This window comes from Hippocampus zosterae, chromosome 15 (genome assembly GCF_025434085.1).
Source record: "Hippocampus zosterae strain Florida chromosome 15, ASM2543408v3, whole genome shotgun sequence".
NCBI classification, from domain to species: domain Eukaryota; kingdom Metazoa; phylum Chordata; class Actinopteri; order Syngnathiformes; family Syngnathidae; genus Hippocampus; species Hippocampus zosterae.
Genome location: NC_067465.1, coordinates 368,509 through 396,391, shown reverse-complemented (window position 1 = coordinate 396,391; position 27,883 = coordinate 368,509). Strand labels below are relative to the sequence as shown.

General features: G+C 45.8%; 2 protein-coding genes across 2 annotated transcripts; both read left to right on the top strand.

Annotated features, from left to right (window-relative positions):
* Positions 1-49: 49 nt before the first annotated feature.
* On the top strand, positions 50-4,198 carry dapk3 (death-associated protein kinase 3). Its single transcript, XM_052088045.1, has 8 exons — positions 50-191; positions 318-678; positions 1,548-1,677; positions 1,800-1,848; positions 2,492-2,518; positions 2,604-2,756; positions 2,831-2,876; positions 3,260-4,198. The coding sequence occupies exons 1-8, from the start codon at positions 130-132 to the stop codon at positions 3,788-3,790; spliced, it is 1,359 nt and encodes a 452-aa protein (XP_051944005.1). The 5' UTR covers positions 50-129; the 3' UTR covers positions 3,791-4,198.
* A 1,628-nt stretch (positions 4,199-5,826) lies between these two features.
* prkci (protein kinase C, iota) lies at positions 5,827-25,527 on the top strand. Its single transcript, XM_052088039.1, has 18 exons — positions 5,827-6,204; positions 11,406-11,527; positions 12,778-12,867; positions 15,050-15,100; positions 15,393-15,478; positions 15,921-16,058; positions 16,164-16,218; positions 16,697-16,752; positions 17,927-18,103; positions 18,910-19,007; positions 19,224-19,310; positions 19,419-19,554; positions 19,683-19,770; positions 21,601-21,726; positions 22,095-22,174; positions 22,397-22,486; positions 23,946-24,061; positions 24,149-25,527. Exons 1-18 carry the CDS (start codon positions 6,122-6,124, stop codon positions 24,234-24,236), a joined length of 1,767 nt encoding a protein of 588 aa, XP_051943999.1. The 5' UTR covers positions 5,827-6,121; the 3' UTR covers positions 24,237-25,527.
* Positions 25,528-27,883: the final 2,356 nt, after the last annotated feature.

The following is a 27,883-nucleotide window of genomic DNA, read 5'->3' as shown; positions in this document are numbered from 1 at the left end:
TGATGTCAATTTGGATGTTGTTGCCTCGAGCCAACTCTTTTCTTTTAAGTATGTAATCACCTCTATGCAGGGTAACACACACACAAAGAAAGGCAGCCGGGCCAGCAGCATTGGTGTAGCGGACACGTCATGGCTGGCTTCAGGCAAGAGGATGTGGAGCTGCACTATGAGATGGGAGAGGAGCTGGGCAGGTATGCTGTTCAGGGGTGTGTGTGTGTGAGTGTGTGCGCGCGCTTCTTATCCTCTGATAGTCTTCTGTGGTGTCGTTATACATGAAAAAAAACCATACACACACTGCTGTTGCCTCCTCCCCTCAGCGGTCAGTTTGCCATTGTGCGCAAGTGCAAGGAGAAGAGCTCGGGCTGCGAGTATGCCGCCAAGTTCATCAAGAAGCGCCGCCTGTCGTCAAGCCGGCGGGGCGTGAGCCGCGAGGAGATCGAGCGCGAGGTCAACATCCTGCGTGAGATCCAGCACAGTAACATCATAACGCTGCACGACATCTTCGAGAATAAGACGGATGTCATCCTCATCCTGGAGCTGGTGTCCGGCGGTGAGCTCTTTGACTTTCTCGCCGAGAAGGAGTCTCTGAGCGAGGAGGAAGCCACGCAGTTCCTCAAGCAGATCTTAGACGGTGTGCACTACCTGCACTCCAAGCGCATCGCACACTTCGACCTCAAGGTACGGACCACTTACACCCTCAACTGCTCGCCAGCCAATCGGAAGGCACCGATAGCAAGCATTCACAATCACGTCGATGGAGAATTAACAAACGGAAAATTTCGAAACAACTCAAGACTGCCTCATTAGCTTTTCCAAACTAACTTTAAAAGATATCCACTTGCAATGTCAACTCTACAATTTGTACAAAGATTTGTGGCTGTCCATTTACTTAATGTTTTATTTTTATGTGCATGAATTTACGGTAATGTTGTAACCTGGGCAGTTTTTATGTGCTTTACAGTAGCGTCAGTTGAACCTAAGCAACTTTTATGGGATTTATTACAGTGAAATTCTAATTCTTACTCTTGTATGCGATTTACTGACTTACTTTAGTCTCATTTCATCTCATCTCATCTCAAACGTTTATGGCATTCACGGTCGTCTTATTTTAACCTTGAAACAACTTTTGTTTTGCGCAAACTGGTAGCTTCATTTTAAATGAAGCCATTTTTATAGAATTTATGGGATTTCTGTTTGCCTTATTTCAACTTTTGCAACTTTGCGGGAATTTATGATAACCTCATGCAACTTTTACTGGATTTTATGGCAGTCCAATTTGTAACCTTAGCAATTTTTATGGGGCTTATGGTAGTCTTATTTTAACCTCGAGAGTATGCATGGGATTTACAGAGGTCATATTTTAAGAAGAGCATCAGCTATGGGATTGTTCAATCAAACATCTACGGTCCTGGATTCATTCATTGGTCCCACATACGGTCAACTACGTGGAATAGCTTCCATCTATCCACACGCGTTGATTCGTCAAGCACATCCTCGGTGCCGTACTGTGGACGAACGCTGAGCGTTGTTGCCGTGTTGCGTTGCAGCCCGAGAACATAATGCTGCTGGACAAGAATGTTCCCAATCCCAGGATAAAGCTCATCGACTTTGGCATCGCCCATCAGATCAAAGCCGGCAATGAGTTCAAGAACATTTTCGGAACGCCCGAGTTCGTAGGTAGGTTTCGCGGCTCAGTAACACCCTTCCCCCAACGTGTCGACTTTCTTGCCGAGTGAGCGACTTTGTGCGCTCTCCACATCTGCTTCCCATTGACATCTTGGTTCCTGCGTGCTTTGCAGCTCCAGAAATAGTCAATTATGAACCGCTGGGACTGGAGGCCGACATGTGGTAAGACGACAACCTGCTTTGCTCTGTGACTTAGCGCCTCACTGTCCACATTCTTCTACACAGACATTTATTTGCCTTGCTCTTCTTGCAAGAGGAAACATTGACGGGATTTACAGTAGCCTGCTTTTCACCCGCATAGGTTTTATAGGGTTAACAGCGGTTTTATTTAAAGGCCGCACAATTTCGATGACATTTACGGTGGTTGTATTTTATCCTATGTGACTTCGATATGCACGTAGATAAAAGGGGGTGAGGGGGGCGCGGTCACCCAGGTCGAGCCAGCATCAACGAACTTTAGGTGACCCGACACGGTCACGTTTTGGCCCTGGGCCATTGGGCCACCGGCATTGTCGGATCCTGTTGCATAGGATTTATCTGCCTTTTACTTCCACATGTGCAACTTTTATGGCATTGATGGTTCTCCTATTAAATCCCGTGCTTTAAATATCTACCCGTGTTTAGCATTTATGGTTGTCTGTCTTTGAACGGTGGGATTGGTGATGTATATTTTATTGATGTATTTTAACTCGTCTAATGTGATTCTGCGCATCTTTGGGATTGAAGGTAGACTTTGAAAGCCACATACTCATTGTGAGGATTCCCATGTGACATTCTCAAGCCGTCTTTTCTTTTTTCCGTGCAGGAGTATCGGCGTCATCACGTACATTTTGTAAGTGTCGTATCCCGCAACATGCTAACGAGCATTCAACCGGTTCACTCGGTCATCCTCTAAAGCGTCCAACCTTTCCCGGCAGGTTGAGCGGCGCTTCTCCGTTTCTGGGTGAGACCAAGCAGGAGACGCTGACCAACATCTCAGCCGTCAACTACGACTTTGACGAGGAATACTTCAGCAACACCAGCGAATTGGCCAAAGATTTCATACGACGCCTGCTGGTCAAAGATCCCAAGTAGCAGAGCAAATTCAATTCTTTGTTTCTTCACCTTTCCGTGCTGCCTTTTTCTGACTGACTTTCCTTTGCAGGAAGAGAATGACCATTGATGACAGTCTTCAACATCCGTGGATTAAGGTGATGTACCATCTTCCTTCACTGCTGTGGACTAGTGTTGTGTGTCTAGGTAAAGGTGAGGATATGCCAGAAGGGCTGGATAAAAAAATAATTGGGGGGTGGTGTTAGGTTTGACCAAAAGGAAAATGGAGTAATCCAATCTTATAAATTGTGACCCTACTGACACTAACCTAACCCCAAAAAAAAAAGATTTGAAAATATTACGCAACACTAGAGCGCGAGAGGGAGACGCCAAATACGGTAGTGACGGTAACTCTACCCGTCTTTATTGCAAATGTTATCGCAGCATCATCCCAGGTTTACCGTTTTATCCCTCCTGATACAAGATGAGATTGTGATCAGAGCTTACAACTGACTGACTTTGCCGCTTTGGCGTCGTCCAGGTGATCAAGCGGCGCAACGTGCGCCAGGAGGACCACGAGCACAAGCCGGAGCGGCGGCGTCTGAAGACCACGCGTCTGAAGGAGTACACCATCAAGTCGCACTCCAGCATGCCGCCCAACAACACCTACGTCAACTTCGAGCGCTTCTCGCAGGTCCTGGAGGAAATCGCGGCGGCCGAGCAGGGCCTGCGCCAGCTGGAGCGCAACCGGCGCTCTTGCCGGGACGACGTGGCCGCGCTTCTGTCCATCTACGAGGAAAAGGAGGGCTGGTACAAGGAGGAGAGCCGCGGCATCTCGGGCCAGCTGGGCACCGTTCGCCAGGAGCTGCAGCGCACGCAGGCGCAGCGCAAGAAGAGCCAGGAGGATGCGCGCGGAACCGCGCAGGCCGCTGGCGCGCTCAAGCGCAAGTTCGGACGCCTGGAGAACCGCTACGAGGCTCTGGCCGAGCAGGTGGCGCACGAGGTGCGCTGGGTGGAAGAGCTGGTGCGCTCAATCGCCGTAGACAAGGACCGGCAAGAGAGCGCACCTTGAGCTTGCGCTTCGATGCACTCCTCGCCTTTAATTTATTGTTTTACACTTCTTTTTACGGACTGCCCTTTTTATTCTCATTTTCCATTTTTATGAGCATCAGCCTTCACTGTCAGCTATGCAGTGTCTCTGTGCTCACATGGCCTCACCAACAAGAACTGGAACCATTTTTTTTTTTTGGTCATCTTGGCGCACCTCAAACATTCCATTTTTTGTTGTTGTTTTTTAACACATTCCCCACATTGTATTGAACACTTTCAGTGAAGTCCCCCCCCCCAACCCACCATGTACTCGTTGGCACTTAAGATTAGAGCAACGTTTCAAAATATATATATATACTTTTTTTGTATATGTGTAAACAAGCTGACATCGTTTGACAGCTTTTTCCAAATAAAACATTTTTCCTGTAAACTGTTTTTGTCCAGCCCAACACCTGAACTCGTTGGTATGTAACTATGCCATATTTCTTGTTCAATCAAACATCTATGTACCTGGATTCATTCGTTGGTCCCACATACGGTCAACTACGAGTAATATCTTCCATCTATCCACACACGTTGATTTGTCAACCACATCCTTGGTGCTGTCAAAAATCTCTAAAAAAAACAAAACAAAGGTCCTGGGAGATGATCTAATCCGAGGATTGGCTTCGACTCAATTCTGCCATTCATTCACGTTCTTGTTGGCGTCGCCTGAACAGATCTCAGAAACAACAGCGGTCCCCTGATCCGGCTCCCACGTGTGTTTGCACATTCAGTCTTTCGCAATGTCCTTGGTGCGGTCAACACCTGGATTGACCACCTGAAACCTGCTGTTATTTTGTTGAATGAAACGATTAGATCTGAGAATTAATTATTTTTTTGTGGGCACGAGCAGCAGTATAACGTAGTATGCCATCAAATGCTTTTAATCATTCTTACTATTAATATTATTGATCGCACTTGTACTTGGGAGGACGTAGGTGACCGGGAAGGTGACAGCCACCGTGGCTGCAGGCGCTGTGAAAATAGACTGCTGACGGCGGCAAATAGAGGCAAGCTGCTTCAAGACATAACTGGCAGAAAATGATTAATGAGGTGCAATATGTACCCTGTGAAAAAAAAAGTAACATTTGAAAATTTTCCCAGGAACGTTGCGGGTATGCTGGGCTATGCTAGCTGTCGAGCGCTGGTTTCAGCTCATCAACTACTGCCATTCATTCTGATGACCTTGGGGCAAACTAATACCTGGATTTGTCTCTTCTTTTGTATGTTCTTGGTCTTATCGAACGTCGCGATTGGATTCCGGTCAATGACCCAATTCAGTCAAAGGTTTCACGGGCTGTGACCTCAATCAACTATGGGCATTTAGTCATCTATTGCTGTTGTTGTGTAGTAGTGGAGGGTTGACTTCCTCTCAATAAGAGGTCTGAGGTGAACTGCCTTGCAGCCAAACTGTTGCCATGGCGACCGCAGTAGATGTGCAGAACTGAACTTATCCAAATAAGTGCTATCAAACTTGATTTGACACTTTTTAAAAATGCTCATCTGGTCCCAATCTTTAAAATGTAAATTACAAGAAACAGGAAAGTTATAGTAGTTTGTATGCGATAACCGTGAATCCCTCTTGGGAGACTTGCATGCCATTGGGATTGTTTCATAACCCACGTGTGTTGTGTTTAGCACTTTTTTTCTTCAAAGTAGTCCCCTCGCTAAATGACACGCTATGGGCTTAGCTTAATGTCGCCATTTCTTCTGCACCAGCGCAGTTGAATGCGGCACATATCCTCCGGGTATCTGTTCTAAGGTCCAGCCTCAGAGACTTGTGGGTGAACGACACTGTCCACAGGAAAGCTTTAGTTGGTCCGCTCTGACAAGGAGTAAACTGATGTTACCGTGGGCGATATTTTACACCGATATGATATGTTTCTGAAGCAGATATCGCATTGGTTTGTGTTAATACCTTTTATTTTGCTGTCAGATATGAGTGAATATGTGTATCACAAAACGGAACGTTTCGTCTTTCGGTTTTAAGTCATGCGCCACCCCCCGCAAACATTGCAACAATGGTGTGGTCCGTGACTAGGCCGATGCAGTAGGGAGTTGTTTGGCGGCCCCTTAAGTTTTTCTTTACTTTCAGGCGTCATTTTGTGTTTAATCACGCGAGCGATTATTCTTCATTTTTACGACTCAGTTCACCTCGCTTTTCACTCGTTAAACTCCATCCGGCTTTAAAGATACCGTTTTCGGGGCGTGGTAGACAACTAACAACACGCGCACACCAAAAAGGAAGGGAAAAAAAGAGCCGGAGACGGAAGGGGAGCTTCAAAAATTCTGGCTGACCGCGGCTGAGCTTATGATGCCGACGTTGCGGGACAGCACCATGTCCCATCCCGGCGAGAATTCCCAACAAGTCCGGGTGAAGGCCTATTACAAAGGGTAAGAAGACGCCACCATCGTCGTCCTTTTTGCGCCCTCGCTCCACTTCTTGCGAGGTTCATTATCGTAGAAGACAGCTAAGCAGACGGCTAAGCTAACGAAGCTAATGGCTAGTATCGCCCAGTGTGGGGTAAACTTGACAGACAGGTGAAACTGTCCAGACACCCAGTGGGCGAGTTGTAGTTTATCCCGTCTTAACGCTATCTCTATTTCATCACAAAAAATGACGTACTTGTTTTAAAGACAGTTTGGTAGGAGCGAGGGTTTGACGCTTCTTTTTCTTTTTTACTTTCCGGTCAAGTTGCGAGAGTTGGCTAATAAATCGTGTTCAGGCTCTTAGCCGTCGGAGCTAATTGACAATAGGATGTCACTGGGAGGCCCAGCATCACTGAAATCACAGCTATTGGTGATTTATGACACCGGTTATTCACTCGTGGTTGATAAATAACTTAAATGTGGTTAAAATAACATTAAGGTGAGTCCAATCCTTTTGTTGATAATGTTTACTCCAGTCCTCTATGGGAAACCTATGGCTCATGGATCGTGTTGTGGTCTCGAAGATCATTTCAGTCGGTCCATTCATCTCTTCTCTTTACAGTTTAGCCTCTTTTATCCCAACTGACTTTGTGGCAAGAGGTGGTATACACCCTGGACGAGTTTCCAGCTAGTCAGGCACATGGGAACTGCAATGCATCAATTTCTCTCTCCTGCTTCTCCTCATTAGCGTCACAAATGATGCAGTCTGTCACAGTTGAGTTTGCGTGAGAGGCAGGGTACACCCTGCACCGTGTTGGGAGTCAATTGCAGTATTATATAAACAAACAACCATATTGCCCTTAAAGTGAAAAATAATCTCAATCATAGAGCAAATAAAGTGCATTTCAATGGTGGTTATTCTGCGCTGGGAAGTTGCCTGGGACACCTTTTGTTCTCTGTATTTACAAATGATTTTCCATTTGTGTTAAAGCATGCAGCTGTGGCAATAACATTATATGCGGCTGCACAAACAATAGGTCAACTCAATAATATCTTAAAAGAAAAATTTGTTTCAATAGCGCGCCAGTGATTTGGTGATTAGGTGTAGCAGTTGATTCTACTTTATTGTGGAGCAATCATACTTCAGAAAATGGGAAGGACTATGGGCATTGTTGAATATCGCAAAAACGTTATTGAGTCGGGCGCTAATAGGGTTCTCAATATGTGAAACAAATCTGGAGAAATTTGAGATTATTTGCTCTTGAGAGGCTGAAATTCCAAGGCTACTGTATGGACACTTTTCTGTTTAAACAGAGTTTCTAAATAATTATTATTATGATGAATTTGATAATGATTTCATGAACTCAGTACATGTCCAAAAAGTTTCTAAAAACTAAAAGTCATTCCAAACTAATCAGTACGACTACTACTGATAATATTGGTAGTTCAAACCCCCCCCCCCCCCCCCCCCCACGTAAGTGGGAGAAATGGTTCTATAAGTGTCAAATAGGCATCAAGAAGATGCGAACCTGCCAGATAGGTGCCGATAACGCATCTTAAAGGTGCAACAGTATCACTTCAGAAATGTGTTGATCAGCAGGTTCGGTAATATTAATAGAAATCCCCACCCCCCAATCCCCTTTGCACTATATGCATCTTCGGTAAAGACTGGTCACTGCGTTGACGTTTCCACGTCCCTCCTTGCGATGGAGCAAGCGATTGGAGCGGGACCTGAAAAACTTGTCGTACATGTCCCGTTCGCCACGCACCGGCTGTGTTTCTTCGCTGCCGCAAGCGACACGCCTCAGGAACGCTGCTCCCGTGTGCGTTCGCTTGGTCGTTAAGTGATGTCTCATGCAAGCATCCCGAGCACGCTGCTCAGGAATGTCAGCTATGCCAACCCTAAAGAGGAAATGAAGATAAATCGGCTATTGGATGGCTATGTGGCAAATTGAGCAATGATCATTGAAGCTGAGCTTTGAGCAACTTCTGCGGTTATATTGCATCGCTTTCTTGGCATTTGAAGTGGGATTGACTGGTACAAGTAGCGAAACAGCCTTTGGCGGCGCGGGCACCCGCAGCGGCTCCTCTTGTTGTCTGTCGCCTGTTTAAGTGGGAGGAAATTTCATCTGTGCTGTGTGCACATTTGACAATAAAGTTGTCCTTGACTTGAAGTTCTGTTGAAACTGAATGCTAAAAAAGTGTTGAGATTCCAAACCCAAGTTGGCCGCCTTTGAATAGTGGCTCGCTGCCGCTCTTCGTTCTGGGTTTGGACGCGGCACCTCCTGCTGCTGCGGGACTACAATTTCAATCTATATTTGCTTTTATTGTCGCTTCCTCGGGCTGGGCTTTCGTCATCGGAGTGTTCATTCTTGAGCAGTTACATCAGCAGGCCGGTGTCTGGCGGTGGCGGTCTCGGTCTGTTGCAGAGCTTTCTTCCTTTGCCCCCGCGCATCACATCCTGCGCTTTGTGAGTCACTATAAGCCAAGGCTTTTATTGTCTCCCCGTCAGGACTGTCTTGCTCACGGCTTCGACCTTAGCTTGATGGTTCCTGTGTCAGGCATCTCGTCGGTCTGGAAACGGCACCATTGCGTGGAGGTATTACGGCACGCGGCACCTGACTGCATGCTGTTTATTCAGTTCTAGTTTAGTGTCTCAAAAATCACATCGCAGCAGTGACAGGAAGTTGCGCTTGATACCACACCGGCACAGAAACGCTAGTTCAGAGCATTCACAAAGATTCACAAGGATTCGCCCGAAATGGCAGCCCTCATCCTTTGCCCAACCCCAATTTTCCCACAGAAGCGAGAATTGCAGAGACGGTTCTCTTTTTAATTGCCTCTGCCGTCTCATTTGGCGGAAGCGCGGCGGCAAAGCGTGATCATTTTGAGCATTGGCTGCGCATGGGTGTCACAGGAGTGGGCGTTGAGCGTGAGCGCTGAAGACGGATGTTCCAAGGTGCTCATGGAAGCCCACCGAGGCCCTCTGACCTTTCCTCCTGCTTGAGGTCTCGACTGACAAATAGCTCCACTCAGAGTCTGACGAAGACGCCAGAGGCGCGGGTTACAAGAACGCTCCTTCTCGGCTCACCAACTCTTGCTTAATTTGAGCGTACGGTCAGAAAGAAAGCCAGGCCGATGCATCATAATGCCACAGCTGCTGGCTTTTACACGGTGATGAGCAGTCGGGCTTCATTTACCACCCCGCGTACTCGTATTGTTTTCCTTTGTAGTCTGCCGGATGTCGCTGCGCCGCCGTCGTCCTTGCCCGGATGGATACATCTGGCCGTTTCATCAAAATTCAATTCGCTGCTCAATTCCCTCGGTCCTCCGCGTAATCGATAGTTTGCAGTTTAACCTCTGCTTGCTAAGCGCGTCTCATCGTGGATGGCAGCCTTCTCCAACCCCCACCTCCCTCGTAGACAATGATTAACACCACCAGACTGGAGGATGGAAGGTGAGAAAATAGCGGCAGGTTGGGAGGCGGAGTCGGCAACGTGCCACTGATGTACAGAGCTTCAACAATGCCACCGTTCTTTTTTTTTTTGGTGGGTGCCTTCCGCCGTCTGTCATTTGGTGTGACGCTGTCTCTTTGTTTTAACACTTCAAGTTGAGTGACGCATTCAGAGTTGGCCATGGCGCTCTCTCCTACCCCACCAGGATTTCTCGTCATTCATGGACCACCGCGTGCGATATGACCGTGATCAATTTTTGAATTTGGGACACCGTTTATGTGTCACATGGTTGAACAACTTCTCCAGGAGGCGGAGCAACTTGACTCCAGTCGTGCTTTTATCTAGCTACATGACAGACTTTACAGCTTTACAGATGCCTTTTTATGTTCTTCTGTTGGATTATTTGATGTGAACTGTTCGGGAAAGCGCTTTGTTATAGCTGCTGCTGTTGTAAAAGCGCCATGCAAATAAAGATGCATTTTATAATATGGCATCATATTATGTCCTGCGTAAGCACCATGACAATGCCAGGTTTTTATTTTTATTTTTGTTAGATCATAAAAAAATTCTGTCATATTCCTTTGCGCCAGGCCTGACCCAACCTAGCAGACTTGAACCCCATCATACAGTTGACGTTGAACCGGTGGTCCGGTGTATCCTTGTTTCTTCTTTTTTTGTTTTGCCCTAAAGCTGTCAAGTTAAAGAATCACAGGCTCCATTTTGTAGCAGGCGAGTAAAAGGAATGTCCTTGTGCATTGATGCTGGGCCTGCAGGGTCCCCTCAATATCGCCCCGACTGACCCACCCACCCAGTTTTCCACTCTTTTTTTTTTAATGTCCACATTCTAAATAAACTCCTTCCTCGTGCGTTCAGGGGGGTTGCCGACACGTGTTGCCATGGAAGCGTAAACGCTTCTGGGGTGCCATCTCCCGGGCTGTAAACATCAGAATGAGCGGCCGGTGGGGGCTAGCAGACAATTCTGCGAAATGTCTGACAGATGATCCCCTCCACAGGGGTGAACAGTCTCGGTCACCCTCGACTAGACTCGTTGTCTCTTGTGTGTGTGTGTTTGTGGGTATGTGACTGGAAGAAACGGAGGTGTCTGATGGCCTAATCTCTGCGGTTGGCCACGCTCCATTAGTAAAGTGTTTCCTCATCCCGGGGTCAGGGGCAATTATTTACTCGATTGCAGGTGATGGGACCTGCCGTAGCAGGGCGATGTACCGGTTTCCTTATTTGCATGTTTTGTTTTTGTTTTTTTGGTCTTCCTTCTCAACACTGAATAAAGATACTTGGTTAAAATAAAGGGTGTTGCGGTTTAAATTCAAGGACATTTTTGGGAGAGGAGCGGGCCAAATTTTGGAGTTTGAGATTTATTTATTTCTATATGCCGGCACTTATTTTTGTTTGATTATGAATGAATTTCGTTTGTTTTTAAATGTATATTTTTAATCAAATAATTTGAAAGATTATTTTTTTAAATGATTTAATTTTGAACTTACTGACCTGATTTTTAAAAGATTTTTTTTATGTTTAATTTTATTTATTTTGAAAGTTGTCATCTGATGACATCTTTTTTTTTTTTTGGACAAAAATAAATGTTGTTTTAAAATATCAAATCTAGTGGTTTGAAATGGTTTGGTTCGAAAATACGGCATTGACTATTACCAATATTGTCATTTACAAGAATTCCTGAGGAAACTCCTGAGAAATATCATGCTCAACTTATGTGCTAAAGGGTGCGTGATTAAGAAAAACGATTCTGTGCAGGGACATCATGATAACCCACTTTGAGCCGTCCATCTCGTATGAGGGCCTCTACGGCGAAGTAAGAGACATGTGCTCCATGGACAACGACCAGCTCTTCACCATGAAGTGGATCGACGAGGAAGGTGTGTGTCCAACTTATACACACAATTATTAGAAACGCACTCTTACATCCTAGTTTTTATGCAGAAATATTGTTTTAATAAAATCACTTTTATTCAAGATCAAAATACGGCAGTCCTTTTACTTAACTCAACTGTATTTATAGAGCACTTTGAAACAACCACCGCCGGATACAAAGCGCCGTCACATGTCAAAAGCCAAAGACTAAAAAGGAGTTTTAAAGATGGGCAGCCCAGGGCCTTGCCTAAAGTTCAGTGGGAGGCCATTCCAAAGAGAGAGACCGGCAGCGGAGAAGGGTCGGCCCCCCTCTGAGCCTCCGCTTAGTTCTTGGTACCTCTAACAATGTCTGGTCCACAGACCTGACGCACCTGGCAGGTGCATAAGGGGCGCAGGAGCTCCTAGACCTGAGGTGTCGTGAGGCCATTTCAAGATTTGAAAACAAATACAATCTTAAAAAGTACATGGTATTGTAGTATTGGAGCAAACTTGTCACCCAATTTCGCCAGGCAGAGGCAGTGTCTCACGCGAGACGGAGCTGCCGCATCTCACCGCTCGGCACGAAGGTCAGCATGACAAAAGTAATTAGACTCAGCCGCCATACATCATCGGCGCCGTCGTTAGCCTGCCGAGCAAGAAAGCTGCTTGATGCTCGTAATGAAGCGCTTCAGCATCACCCCTGACATCGATAGAACATGCAGGGGTTGCCCTTCTTGAGATCGAGTCAAATGTTGCCTTCCATTATTAGATTTGTTTAAAAAAAAACATGAAACAAAACGGGCATATTTGTGTATGCGCCTAAGGTTTTATGCTTGGGTGTGTGTGCGTTATTATTATTATTATTGTTTTTATTTTGGTCGTTTACACGAGAGAATGTACTCCAGAACGTACTTCCTAAGAACTCTAGTCTTAGCCCCTGGCTGTGTTACGTGAAATGATTAAAGGGGGGGACTTAAAACATGAGTCCAGCCCTCACAAGTCAACAAGCGATGCATCTTGGTTGAAGATTCCATTAACATTTGGATATTCTGCGCGTTCTTGCTTTATGCGTACTTACAGTTGCAACAGGACTTGGGTCGCGACTGATCACAAGATCTTCAGGACCTCAGAACGGACAAGAACACGAATTGATCAACAACTTTTGTCTTATTACTGTCTGTTATCAATTGGCTGCCTTCTATAATGAAGTCACATTCCTTCCTCCACCCTTCGTCTGCGTGAGGTTCCGTGATTTAACGTCATTATCCTCTGACAGGTGACCCGTGCACTGTATCTTCTCAGCTGGAGCTTGAAGAAGCGCTGCGCCTCTACGAGCTCAACAAGGACTCTGAGCTCATTATTCACGGTAAGCCCCCGCTTTATTTCCTTGAACACCGTTTCCTGGCAAAACACCGTTCATTTATTCATTGTGGATCTGTGCACGCTGGTCTAAGCTTAAAAATAATATCCAATGCGTTTGTTTGTTTTAGCACTCTATAGTATTCAACTTGATAAACATCCTGTAATAACATAATTAAACTCAATGTAAAGAATACGTTTGTGCATCATGATTAATTCATCGTCACCAGAGGGCGGTATAATTTCTGCAGATAAACAAAGAAGTCTGTTTGAACTGCTGTGTAAGATGCAGTCATCTTTTGTATCCCTGTGAGCGCTGTTACATTGTTTGACTACATGTGTTGCTTCACCCTTTGTTGAAATAAACCCTACTTGAATTAAAGGCTTCTAAACCACAGAATCAATGCTCGTGAATTGAGGTGCATTTTGTCTTAACATTAAGCCAGCAAACCTTTGCCTTTTACAAAAGAGAAAAATGCTAAAATTCGATAAACTGCAAAAAAAAAAACATCAGGGGAAAAATATTAGATGAAAAATGTATCAAATGTTAGAAAAGCGTATTTGACAAATATATAGACCAAAAATAAGAGCCAAAAATACACACATGAGGGGAAAAATATGAGTTTTCAATCAAAAGGAAGTGGGAAAATGCCTTGCCCCTGAGATGGATGAAAATGGGTGCATTTTTCTGCTCAATTCGTCTTCCACAAGTGCAGTATTGATCATATATTTAGTTTAGTGGGGATGTGTAGAACACATTATTGTAAAGACAACTTTGGGTTTGATGTCCTCTTTAAATGACCAAATAAATCCAAAAGTAAAGATTTGTTTTATACAGTGCTATCATTTGTCTTGCCAATGTACTTCCTTTTTTATTTTCCACAATCTGCGTGCGCGCGCGCCATCGCTCATAGCAAGGTGGAGGAGAAATCGAGCATCTGTTTGATGATGCACCGAAGTGTGAACACCGCCGCTTTTCTGCCCCTGACATGCGCCTCCGATCCCGCTGGCTACTTTGCAGCTATTCTTAGTCGCTTCTAAGCACAATCGGCGTTGATGCAGAGGTCGGAATGGGCGTATGTGTAACCAACATTTGATTGACAGGCGCCCGGAAGTGTCTGACCGGCGGGGGCTGCTGTTCACATGGTGTTTAATGTTAAGTTTTCTTTGAATCAGAGGTGAGGAGTAGGTTCACGAGTGCAAGAGAGGGTGGTGGCAGAAGAGCAGACGCAGCAGGGGGGGAGGATGCCGGCCGGGTCCCTCGCTAACGAGCTTCTCGGCTGTGGCCCACGCCTCGCCTCTGACTCGCACCGCCTCTGGTCTCGAGCTCCTTGTCTCACACGCACACACACGCACATTTGTCAGCTTCTCTTAGGTCATCCCTGCGCGTCCCAAAACCTGCATGCACCGCACTGAGGTGACACTTGGGCTGCAGGTGGTCTTTACTACTGCTTTCTTATTCAACATTAGTAAGTCATAGGAGTAAGCATTTTTTCCACAATTCAAAACAGCTCCCCCAGGTAACTTAAGGGGCATAAATTGTGACTGACACATACGCACGCAAACACAGTGTGGTGGTGTATGACTGCAGCCTCCACAAGTTAAGGACACACTAGCTGGTGAACACATGAGAGCCAGTCTTCCACGAGATATGGTTGAGGAGATGGCCAAACAAAATCCATTCCGCTGTTAGACATTAGACGTGCGCTCGCTGGTAAGATCCAGCCTGCTGTTGCGCATGCACTTGCTGGCACATTGGCCTCTGAGCCACGCGCAACAGGTGGTAAGTGCCCCGCCACTAGTCAAATGTTAGCGCCGGTTGCTATTGGGTGCATCCCCCCAAAAACGGAGTGCGTGGGTCTACTTACCATTTTGTTTTATTATGGCAGTGCAATGGCTGAATTCTCGATTGCGGCTCTGGATTACTTTGCGTTACCGTGACGACCGGTGTCGGCGCTGGGAGTTGGAACAGGGAGAGAAGGCGACTTGTGCACAAGCAATTTGTCAAATGGGCAACACTTGGTTGTTTAATTTCACACTTGATGGGTGGACAGGCACTCCGGAGACCCACCCGGACTAGTTGTATACCAGTACGCGCAATTAAAAAGTCCATTTTCAATACGCGGCCCCATTTAAGTTGATGAACTCATTAGACCTGAAAAAGTGTTCTTTTTCCCCCACCCCTTCAGTGTTCCCATGTATACCAGAGAAGCCTGGCATGCCGTGTTCTGGTGAAGACAGTAAGTTCAACTCCGTTGTTTTTACTCTGCATGACATCAACTTTCATTTTGTGCTGTCCTCCAATGCTGTCTTGAGGTATGAGCGACTTGATTTACAAGCTATTTTTCAGATATGGGTGCAGCAACACGGTATTCTTGATCATCTGAGAAAAACAAATGCTTAATTAATTTCATCTGGAAAAGTTTATTTGAAATACAAGCGTTTTGAGTTTGAGGGAATTGTTTTGACACGAGAACAAGTTGGAAAAGCCAGCAATTTAGCACCGCCTCTCTTTCGCTTCCCGCCCCACAGAGTCCATATATCGGCGAGGAGCGCGGCGCTGGAGGAAGCTCTATTTCGCCAGCGGCCATGCCTTTCAGGCCAAACGTTTTAACAGGGTACGCCATCGCACCGAATGCTCTGAATTTGTCTTTTTACGGTTTGCATCTCGTGGGAAGCCTCGTTATCTTTTTCAAGGGTCAATATAAAATAAGATATCCTTTATTTGTCCCACAATTGACAGTCTACAGCAGCAAAATTGGAGGTAGACAGAAGAAAGAAGAAAAACACCATAAAGTCTCTTTGGTGTACTCATCAGAAACACTCAGTCATCATGAAAATGTCGCAGAGTGATGAAACTGTGACGGCTTCTTAAAAGCGGCCAAACATTTACACACATACCAGTCAACAGACTCCTCACCTTGTCGCTAGTTCAGTAAATAAATGCCCCCGGCCACTATTTGTGCAATTATGGTGTCTTTCGGAGGGGTGGGGGGTCGGATCGGATCGGATCTATTTTTAAATGTCACGTGTGTTTGCTCCTCTCACCGATGTCAACAGAGAGCGCATTGTGCCATCTGTACGGACCGCATCTGGGGTCTGGGCCGACAGGGCTACAAGTGCATCAACTGCAAGCTGCTGGTGCACAAAAAGTGCCACAAGCTGGTTACTGTGGAATGTGGCCGGCCCATGATCCAGGTGATGTGGCGTTGAGTTTAGTTATGTATTCATAGATTGATTTGACATTGTTTGTCACCCATAACACTCACCCACTCAGTGCTGTGACCTGCGCTTTTTTTTTAGGAGCCGATTATGCCTGGTCAGCCACCTGATCAGTTGGACCCATCGGAACAGCCAGGTACTTGTGCGCTTTCAAAACCACGACCAACATCGTGGCATTTATTAAGATTTGAACATTTGAATTGCACTCATTTATGGGCTATTTAAATTTATTGATCTGTTTTGATTCCAAGATGTATTTTAATTTGCTGAATTCATTTTTCAACACACATTTCCTATTTTTATCAATGGGTTTGTGTTTGTGCGCCTGTCTCAATTATCGTTTGGGCCCGAGGCATGTCCCAGGTCGCGCGGGACATTTGTGTTGTATTCCCAACAAGGTCATATTGGAAAATTGCTGGTTTTTTTTCCTCCCCTACTCAAATGGAAGTAGATATTATTCAGGGCCAGCAGAGCTGTGAACAAAGCGTGACTGTCTCTCACCTACTTTCTCTCTTTCCTGTTTTTTTGCCTCCCCCTCTCCTGCTGCTGTCTGACACGCTTGCTCTCTCTCTCTCTTACCCCCCCCCCCCCCTCTCCCTTGCTCTCTCACTCAGGCCCTCAGAATAAAGACTCCAGAGAAAGCTTGACTTATGACGGAGAGGAGAAAGAGGTGATCTTTTTAATTTTTGAAATAAGCCCTTCATTTGTGACTCTCTGTCAACGGGACTTGTTGGATATGTGTGTAAAATCACCGACATGCTAGCAAAAGATCTCATGGATTTGTTTCAAATTGAAACACGTATAATCCCTCGTTTTGAATTTATCGTTATGCCAGAACCACAAATGAGAAATATCCAAGCAATTAGCGGCTCTCCAAAGGCGCGACAACGTGGATAGCGTAGAGTTGCAACTCCCAGTGCTGTGATAATGATTGACGCGTGCAGTAGTCCAATAATTACGTCAAAACAAGGCCTGAAAAGTCAACTGATGATGGCACAGTCAGCCCCCGCAGAAAGGGTGCACTCACCAGAAGTGCCTCTAACCACCTCTACAGACTTACATTTTTTCAATCAATGAAATTTCATTCAAGTTCAACAACTCGTCAAGGAACTTTTTGATTCAACGTGTTTAAGAGGCAGCTGGAAGTGAAAATAGGCCCATAAGAGCATTCGGTTGCAGTCACTGTTGCGCTGCCTTTTAGATTGATTTCCTATAGCGTCGCGGGTTGCAAATAAAGTAGCCTTTTATCACAGCTCCTAACACAGCCGGCTGATGAATAGCGATGTGTGTAGTTTTGGGCCCGTTTGGTACAGCCGCAGAGGGACAGGGAGTCCGATACGCACAGATGGTCTGAGATAAGGGAGGGGCGGCCGAACGATCTTATCTGCACCCGGGGATGGGATTGTCTCGGCGCACGGTGAGTTGGATCGGCGACTGGAACGTCTTGCTACACCGCTAGATGACGGCAGAAAAGGATAGAGGCGGGCGGGAAGATTCCAGAGGAATGTGATCATGGCGTCTGTAGTTGGACTGCCACTACGCAGAGTCATCCGTTGACAGCCGCGCTAGCTTCCAACAATGTAATGTTGTGTCTTTGTGAGCTGGATGAAGATGAAATGCATCAAACTGCTTTCAAGCCATTAAAAAACAAACAAAAATATACAAACCAAATAATCTACGGTGGCGTCTTGAGATATAACGAGTCAAGCCGTCGTTCAGCTGATTTCTATTTGATGTTTTGAACTTTCTCTGGGGGAAAGTCAATATATATCCGTGTCGCCACACCATATTGTCAGTTTTGATGAAGTCACGGTACCCTCCTGCCATCTCTCATCCCCGATCAGGCACGGAACAGTCGAGACACGGGGAAGTCGCCCTCCAGCCTCGGCCTGGCCGACTTCGACCTGCTGCGCGTGATCGGACGAGGCAGCTACGCCAAAGTGCTTCTAGTGCAGCTGAAGAAGACGGAGCGCATCTACGCCATGAAGGTGGTCAAGAAGGAACTGGTCAATGATGACGAGGTGAGCGCGCATCGTCAAGCGTCTACTACTCTATGTTGTAAGCCGTAATGTCGGGTGAAAGGAATCATTTCTGATTCGGCAAAGCTATTCATCCGCGTTGGCGCTGGTGGACTTGCGCGTGATTTGAAGAGGTACTCTTTGACCCAAAGCCGTTGTGTGTCACTTGGCATCGAATTGACCTTAAATGGGAACCTGAACTTGAACCCGTAGTATAAATCTAGCTTTAGAGTGCCACGAGAGAAGGAAAAAACAAGCCAACAGCCAAAAGCGAAACAAAGCCTTCATCCGAGTAGATGTGAGGCCAAGTTAACAGTGCAGTCGTCTTATTTGTGCGTCCGAGCGCGTCGGTGAAGTGAATGCAATTAGCACAACCGGCGGGCGCTGTTATTTATAGCCCGACCGGCGGGCGCGCTCCGACATCCATCTCGGCCATCTTGTCAAATACTCTGAGCCCCGTCGGTGCCTTTGAGAAGGTGTGGATTAACCGCGGCGTCTTCGGGAATCAATCGGCAGCATATGCTGTGCGAGAGGCGAGTAGTTAGTCTTGATTTGACGCTCTGCGCGCAATTGACAAATTGATGCGCGGCAGCCGGTCGATGGCCTGGTGTTCTATTGTCGCTGGGCCTCGCCAGCGGCGTCGTCCGGACGTCTGAGATGGGCTCTTCTGGCCGGGCCCTTTCCGCCCGCCGTTGCCCACGCCAGTCGACGGCAACGCCGCTTATTCGGCTTTTCGGCACTTGAACACAATGTCGCAATGACCTCTCGTTGGCATCTTGGTGCATCTGTCCAACCCCCCCTCCTTTCAGGACATCGATTGGGTCCAGACAGAAAAGCACGTTTTTGAGCAAGCGTCCAATCATCCTTTCCTGGTGGGCCTGCATTCCTGCTTCCAGACAGAAAGCAGGTACGAGGCACTTTTTGTCAAGGCCACTGTCCCAACCTAGTCCGGATGGATCGTTGGATTAAATGATTTGATGTCAGCCCTTCCACCGTTCTCTGCCACTCGTAGGCAATGCATTCATGTCATATTTAGCGATTGCTTTGACATGCTGTCAAATTACTAAGTATGATCGACGTCTGCTAAGAGAAGAATGAACTTTTGTCAATATCCCCTCCGCAGACTCTTCTTTGTTATTGAATATGTGAATGGTGGCGACCTCATGTTCCACATGCAGAGACAACGGAAGCTTCCAGAAGAGCACGCCAGGTGGGCTTGCCGCTCGCTCACTGATGTTAGGTGGCCTTCCTCCAATTTGGGGGTTTTCAGAGTTGAGTGTTTTTGTTGTTGTTGTTGTTATTTTGTTTTTTCTCTCAGATTCTATTCTGCAGAGATCAGTCTGGCGCTCAACTACCTCCACGAGCGCGGCATCATCTACAGAGATCTCAAACTGGACAATGTGTTGCTCGACTCTGAGGGACACATCAAACTCACAGATTACGGCATGTGTAAGGTACGTGTGTGCGTGTGTTGTACATGGCCATGAATTTCCATGCGTTTGTCCGTGTGAGTTTCTGCTCGTGCACAGTCATAAGCAAAAGTGAGCTGCTGTCATATTTGTTGATGTTTTGTTTTGTTCAGGAGGGCTTGAGACCCGGCGATACGACGAGCACTTTCTGCGGCACCCCTAACTACATCGCTCCGGAAATACTCCGAGGAGAAGATTACGGTGGGGACAACAAACACGCTGCCGCTCACACACATTCAGTTTCACAAGTTACTTTTTTGACTGAAAGCTGAGACACTTTCTTGTCAAAATAGAACACTTGGTGCGTAGAAAAAAATATAACTGCAAACAAAAAAACAGAATGACCCCAAAGCCAAAAAAATCTGAATGTGTTGTGAGGTGGGCGGAATGAAGCATCTTCACAATATCCCCCACCCCGCCCCTAAAAAAAACAAGCAAATTAAAGACACTAAAAATACCAGTTTCTGCAGCACTACAGTGTCACTCCACTACAAATGGTGTGGTATCATAGCAACAGGACCTTGCTTGCTTGAATGCCTTCGTTTTGGAGACGGTATTCGGTATTCTTTTTTTGCTTGGATTAAAATAACGTTATTCCTGCACCATGTTTTGCCTTGAACTTTTTAAAATTAAATAAGAAGCTCAGGACGCACGCTAGGCGTGTTCGATATCATGCCTTGGATGATATTACTGTTTGGTTTTTTTTTTGTTTAATTTAATTTTGAAAAGTCATGGAATTTATACGAGCGGGCCGTGATAGCGTGCGTATATTGTCTCTTGACTCCCTTTGGATGTACGCGCATTGTTCTCTGCTGCATAAATAATGTCGGAGAGCGAGAGCAGTCAAATGAGGATTTAGTGCCTAAAATGGGAGTGGCCTCTGTCGAGTGGAGGTGATTTGGCTCCAAGAGGTCAACATACAGCAAAATACAATCGTTTGCAAGTTATGCAAGAAAATTGTTCCCAGCAATGGTGGAAACCCAACAAAATGGTTTCACCACCTCAACTTAAATACACAGCCAATCTGAATAGGCCACGAAAACGCATAAGGAGCTCGTATCTCAAGTTGGCGCCTGCAAATCAAAGCAAAAAAGTCAGCCGAAAAATGGCTCGTTTCTCGAAAAACTTCTTTGTCCAGTTAATCTTATCTCAAGGCACCACTGTAATGGCGTTCCTGCCAGATGCTTGCTTTGAGGGACTATTAAAATTAACTTTTTAAAATTCATTATGCTCGGGTGTTTAATTAGATGCAGACACGGGGAGACTTCTCCTAATAAACCTTTTTTATGTGCAGATATTAAGATGATCTTAAGGGAGTACAAATTACATGAGTAATTTTAATCCGCCCTTGCAGAGAACACGCACGCACACTTTTCTGTGTTAGTCGCATCATTGGAGGTCAAAAACGCAGCATAGAGGTTGGAAAGTCAAGCCTAATCATCAGTATAGTGCTATTTGTGTGTGTGTGTGTATGTGTGTGTCCATATTGCTCCATCGTATTGCTTTGTATGCACGGGCAATATTTGCACTAGGCCAATCAATTGCCCCCCACGCGATAAATGTTCAAGAAACATATTTCCACACCAAGTATGTCATATCTTTTGAATAAGGCATAGTGTGCGCATGTGTGTTCCAAAAAAAAAAAACCTGTGTATTATTTGGGAGGGTTTTCAGCGTTTGTGTGTGTGTTCCTCTCGAGCACATAAAACAAGCATGCAAAACGTGATCCGTTGGAGTTGAAAAAGAAAAATGCACACTCGAAGGCCTCACCCGTACCCCCCCGCCCCCCCTCCAGGGGTGCACGCATCACAGTTTGGGAATCCCTGATTTAATCCAAGCTTTCCGCAAGGCTTAAGTAAGACATTTTCATGCATTAGGAATTGTAGGTTTAGTCAGTGAGAACGCATTTACTGATCTTTTGCACACTGGACAGGTTGCCATGGTAACAGTGAGATCAAGTATCGGAAGGATTCAAAGTAAACCGGAGTGTCAGAAGTCTGATCTAAAGCGCTTGTTTTAATTTGCGCGTAGGCTTCAGCGTGGACTGGTGGGCGCTGGGCGTGCTGATGTTTGAGATGATGGCAGGCCGATCGCCCTTCGACATCGTGGGAAGCTCCGACAATCCCGACCAGAACACCGAAGACTACCTCTTTCAAGGTAACGGGAATCGTGTTCGCACGTTCGTGTCCGCCATCTGCTACGAGGGAACCTGCCAATGCACGCGCGCTCTCGTCTGTCGGTTGATTTCATTTCGGGAATGAGGTTGGTGTGTTGCAATAGCGAGCCTTCCATACGGGATCAGAAGTCAACAAAATGCATGCAAACAACGCATTTCTGTGACCACTGTGGGTTTTTCGGAGGGGTACCAACTTTTTTCTTTGTGCATATTCTTCACCTTCGATGAGATTTCATGTCGCATTGGAAGCGTTGTAAATCCGATACAATAATACAATATGTAATCTTGTGGACATGCTCTCGTCATTTATCTCGCATCATCCCTGTTTGTGTGTGCGTGTGTCTTGCAGTTATATTGGAAAAACAGATCAGAATCCCCCGCTCGTTGTCTGTCAAAGCTGCCAGTGTCCTTAAGGGATTCCTCAACAAGGTAGGCAGTGCTTGGATGAACACCGAACGACCTCATGGCCTTTGTTTCACATAGCGCCGCTTCTTCCCCACTCACTTTGCCGTCTCTCATCCGGTTCCAAATATATGTTTGATCTTAACGCATATATTTGCAGCTTCTCACCTCTCTGTCTATTTGCCATTTTGTTATCGCACTCTCACACTTTCACCCGTCTCTCACCTTCCCGCCCTCGTTCTATTGCAGGATCCCAAAGAGCGTCTGGGCTGCCACCCTCAGACGGGCTTTGCCGACATCATGGGCCATCCCTTCTTCAGAAATGTCGATTGGGACCTTGTGAGTCTTTTTTGAGCTTTACGCACATGAATGCGACCACACATCATGAGTTAAAGACATTGAAAATGCAACGTGGACATTTGCAAAGTGATGACAATCCATCGTTGTAAGGAAGAGTGGATACTTGCCCTGCATAGAAGCACTGTGGCAGGAAGACTTTTAAGGGGAAAAAAAAGAAGAGAAGGTCAGCAGGAACATAGTGACGAGCAGAGCGGCGGCGGCGTGACAAGGCGGAAACGCTGAAACGTAAAAGACACATAAGTCAGAAGAGCACACTTAACTCGCGTGCTTTTCCTGTGACTACGTTTACATACGGTCAAAATTCTGGTTTTGAGTCACGCGAGTCGACAGTCACTCCTGCGTTTACACACCTCGATTTAAACGACATCGCACGATGTCATGACACAAACGGACGTCACTCATGTCATGCCGCTCATCGCGGGATTAAAGCAGCCAGTTTCCTCCTCGCTCCCAAACCGAGCTGGGCTTGAGTTTGCGCGACAGACGTACAGACTTCTAGACGCGCGTATATGTGTGTCTGTATATCAATGTGGTGTTATTTTCACCGCAGAGAGCGAATATCATGTGAGAATGCCACGGCAAAGTCATTGTTTTCAAATTAGGCTCGCTATGGCAATGTTTTCCGCATACAAGTACTTCCTGTACTGCAAAGACCGAGATTCCTCGCCGATAGAGCAAGAACGTGCACATAACACAAACCCAATGTCCCTTTCAACAGAGGTATTCAGTCATGTGTTTGTCAGTCACGACCATTTGTTCGGATTAGAGAAGGTGTAACCCAGGGGTCATATTACAAAACCTGAAGAAGAGCGTATTCGGGTTTTTGCGCGAGTGTACATGGCCTTCACAAAATTCTGTTCAATTCCGGTTGGAGATGGCTCATTGACTGGATGTAAATGGAGTCAGTGTTAGTCTATGATACGCTTTTGGAGCCCCTCCCTCTTTGTTGTCCATGTGTTTTGAGTCGCATCGACTTTCTTTTTTTTTTAGATACTCAGAAATGACTGACGGGAATCTCGGCATGAGTCCAACGCAGACTAAAAATAGTCCAGAGTTTTATTTTACTGAGCTTCCTGTTCCCGAGTCGTGATAATAATGACTAAAAGTCTCATATTTCATAGGGAGTGACATTCCTGCGTTGTGTCATCACAGCGGTGAAATGAAACTCATGTTCACGTGGTCTTTCAAGTCATTCATGAAGCCGCTGAATAGAAAATGAATCAACAGCAGGAAAGGTTACATTCCCAATAACATTGTGTATTTAGATTCGGGTTCGGTTTTATTTTGACCATTTTTCTTTGTTAAAAAAACACAAACACCATTTTTGGGGTGGGCGGTGCGACGGATTGCCATGATTTCAGTTGGCCAAGATGTGTGGCCACGGAATTGATGAGAGGCATATTTCAAGCCCCCGCCGTATATGCGATTGTGATTACAGCTGGAGCAAAAGCAGGTGGTCCCTCCCTTCAAGCCCAACATCTCGGGTGAATTCGGCCTGGACAACTTTGACGCCCAGTTCACCAACGAGCCCATCCAGCTGACGCCCGACGACGAGTACGATTCGCCGATCGGTCGAATTCAATGCCTTTGTGAATTCATCAGTGAATCCACGGATCGTCCTTTTCTTGTTGTTGTGTGCAGCGACGTGGTGAAGAAGATCGATCAGTCCGAGTTCGAGGGCTTCGAGTACATCAACCCGCTGCTCATGTCGGCAGAGGAGTGTGTGTGAAGGGAGACAAACACGCGCTCACATACACACGTGCCATCTCGGTGTCTTCATGCTACGCGGTTACGAGGCGACCCAGCGACGTCATCATTCATCGTTTTCCTTGTTGCCAAAAGCAGTTTCACACTCTGCCAGTTCTAACCACTCGCCCTTAAGTCTTTATGAATTATTTTTATATGCTCTCTATACAAACCTACAAATGTATAAATATGAAACTGCACTGATACTTTAGTGTCATTGGGGGCCTCTTTATCAAGTTCTTCCAAGGTTACTTACTGTACACACACTCATTTTATTTGTATATATGAAACTGCTGTTGATTAACGTTAGCCACTTTTTACAATCGAAGCTCATTCGTTGACATCATGCCTCTTTCTCAAAACACAAAATATGAATGTCTCTATTTTTTTAATTTAACTACAGCCGCTATGTGTGTTGTCCGTGTGCACAGGACACCCCCCGCCCCCCGCCCAAAAAAAAAGAAGAAATTCTGGTTTGTATCTATCTAAAAATGGCCATGTCTTTTCAACGAGCAGCCGTCTGGGTACGCCTGCGACAAAATAAACACCCAACTTTTCCAAACCAAAATGGCACCTACCACCAAAAACGGCCTCTCGGAGACATATCGAACTTTACCGCAGTATTATGGATATCTGTCAGGAAAACAAATAAATACGTAGCCAGTGTAATATCACTGACTCTAAAGCTGTTGCTAACCAAAACAGCAGCACTGCCCGAGGCACTTAAACAGGCGCTTATGAATTCAAGTGTTGCGTCAGTCAATGTTTACATTGCCTCGGTTCTCTAGATTTTCTTAAAGATGCTTTTTAAACCCCATTTTCACTTACTATAATATCTACTTGGATATGAAATAAGACCACTATTTTTGGAAATGTGCAAATATCCCATCATGCACCCCCCCCCCCACACCCCCCTTTATTTCGCCACTCCACGTAAAAATCAGCGGGTTGAAGCACAGTTGATTGTGGCTTTACAACTGTTGTCTTCTTCAAAAATAAATAAACACACACACACATCTGTAGATTATTTTCTGAACTATACCACTAACTTAAAACACTAAGAGACAGATCGCAAACCTCTGAGAAACACATGCTGTCTGTTACCTTTGTTATTATTATTTTTTATTGTCATTACTTTTTATTATTTGTAATCACCCAATTAATTATGAAATGTTACTGGGTGTGTTTTGGAAGGCACCTGCAGGACTCTGCTGACATTTTATTATTAATGTGAAAAAGGAAAATAAAACGGTCAAATAAACATTTTATTTCTCCTTGTGGTAAAAAAAAGGCTTCGGTTATTTTTCCCGTTTTCTCATTGCCCTCGGTCAACTCTGAGATAGTGAGTCTCTTAGCACCGCGTCGAGAAATGTACACGGGAGACCATCATTTGGTTCTAACCAATTCACACGCCGCCTTGGATCAAATGTGTTGTAGTTAGTTGGGATGGGCTTGCATTCAAAGCAAAAAGAAGGGCAAGCAGATTGTTGTAATTGACTTCTTTTTTTCTTCCCTCCACTAGTTACATGTCCGTAGCTGCATCTTTTCAGAACAGCCGTCCCACCTTCCCACCTCCTCTTTTGACACCCCTTGGGAGTCATTGACACCTGACCCCCCCACCCCCCTTTTTTCTGACCTAACGCCCCACAAGAACCGAAGGGTCACGGAAATGATGATGTGCTGCAAATAATGAAGCCGATTGATTTGTGGGCCGAGGGTAGCCGTAACAATGATTGGGGGAGGGGGGGGCGGTAAGTTTCACACAGTCCCAGGTGAATCACATTTGTGGGTGAAAAAAAAACAAGACTCCATCTAGAACAAATGTCTTTGCATAATTGCTAATCCCCACAATGGTTTGTTTGACATTGTTCCTGTGCCCGCTTTTGTAAAAGGTGCACCCCCCCAGGCCATGTGACTGCTCCTCACCCCACGGAAGACATACAGCTGAGGTATTCACCTCGTATCAGATAAATGTATGACGGAGGAAAATGCATCCTCCTATTAATTGCTTTTATCTTGTCAGATGTTTCATCCCTTTAACCCAACCCCGAAGGGACTAATTAGGTAGCGGAAATCCGTGCTAAACGCCGTCCCTTTTGTAAAACACACCCGCACACACACACCCGTAGACTACAACTGAAGGTGTTTGACTTGGCAGGGGCTTACTGTGATCTTGTGGAGTGGCTTTTATGAGAGTTTTGTGTTAGATGGCAAGTTATCAAACGTCGCCGCTATGCTGCACTCACGTGAAATCTCAAAAAGATATTGCTTGGATCATCCAAGTTGGATGGCAGCACGTTTCTCCAAAGCCTGTCCGCACCTTTCAGTATGAATTCACTCCCAAAGACATATTTATCTTTTCAGACTCCATAGATTCAATCCCGGGTACTCCAGCCCCCCCCCCCCAAAAAAAAAAGTTAGGGTGAAAAGAAACCAAAATAAAATGGTCACCTGAAATCCAATTGGAAATGTGTCAGGTGTTGGTTCTTCATTGTGGCTCTTCTCGTGATACAGGTAGAATTGTCTACTGGATTTCATGTTTAAAACTGGTTTTAGGGGAGTGACGAAAAACTAAAACAACCCAGTCGCAATGGTTATCGTTTCTTGTCATTTGGAATGATACAACATTTATCTCCCTAGTCAGCCAAAGCCTATTGAATGAATTGCATTCCTCTCATGGTGGTTGAGCCTCGTTTGTTTCTCCAACCTGTTTGTATGTTTGCCATCGCCGGTCACAAAGAAAACAAAATCACCCTCAGACATGTTGTCATCAAGCGTCATTACCGCAAACTACATTCAGAGAGCCCGTACGAGCCCTGGCGCATTTTAATATGCCACAACTATAAGGACGTACGAAGACGCCTCCCCGGGGGTTTCCACTGATCGCTACCCAGTCGGATAACGGTTAAGACAGAGCAGCAGCCAAAGGCGGGGCTTCTCTGCGTCTTGGCTTCGCCCCTCACTCATTTTCTTTTCTAATGAACCGTCACATGCGCGCACGTAACAGATGAATTGAGTCCCCGCGCAGCACTTGTAGCAAAATCAATGCCTACCCCCACGAGAAATGTTGTCAGGAGGGGGGGTTGGGGTTACTCATATCTGCTCTCATAATACAACCGCTGACCTTGCCGTCGCATCACAGCAGCTGCTGCAAAACAGCCCACGGGCTTGTTTGAGAGGGTGCCTTCTCTCCGTGTGCCATCAGTCACAGTGTACTCAACTAAAATGATAGATTGTAGCCAACGCGCTCACTTGAAACTTTTAGCCGGGTGTACTCGTCATAGACATTGCTATCGAATCTCGTGTGATTAGATAAAACCGACTTGCGAAGGCGAGTTTCCCAAATTTTCCAAGGGGAGCTAGCAAATACAATACAATGTATCTTTATTTAGGTAGCGCTTTCCCAACAGCTGCGGCTGTCACAACGGTTATCATAAATGCAAATTGGAACCAAACCGATGCTTAAAAGGACCACTTCAAACCAAAATGGCAGTCTATCAATGTCTTTTCAGGCATGCCCATGCTATTAAATCTTTAGGTGCGAAGGGAAACTGAATTCGATGTTTTTCCAAACGTATATTTACACTAACCCCCCCCCTAAAATGGTTGAGTCAACCAAAATTGCAGACG

Coding starts and splice junctions, on each gene's coding strand:
- prkci (XM_052088039.1), top strand. CDS start 6,122: ATGATGCCGACGTTGCGGGACAGCACCATGTCCCATCCCGGCGAGAAT. Junction 15,101..15,392: donor GCCGTGTTCTGGTGAAGACA/GTAAGTTCAACT, acceptor CCCGCCCCACAG/AGTCCATATATCGGCGAGGA. Junction 22,487..23,945: donor GAAATGTCGATTGGGACCTT/GTGAGTCTTTTT, acceptor TTGTGATTACAG/CTGGAGCAAAAGCAGGTGGT.
- dapk3 (XM_052088045.1), top strand. CDS start 130: ATGGCTGGCTTCAGGCAAGAGGATGTGGAGCTGCACTATGAGATGGGA. Junction 1,678..1,799: donor CGGAACGCCCGAGTTCGTAG/GTAGGTTTCGCG, acceptor CGTGCTTTGCAG/CTCCAGAAATAGTCAATTAT. Junction 2,757..2,830: donor CTGCTGGTCAAAGATCCCAA/GTAGCAGAGCAA, acceptor TTTCCTTTGCAG/GAAGAGAATGACCATTGATG.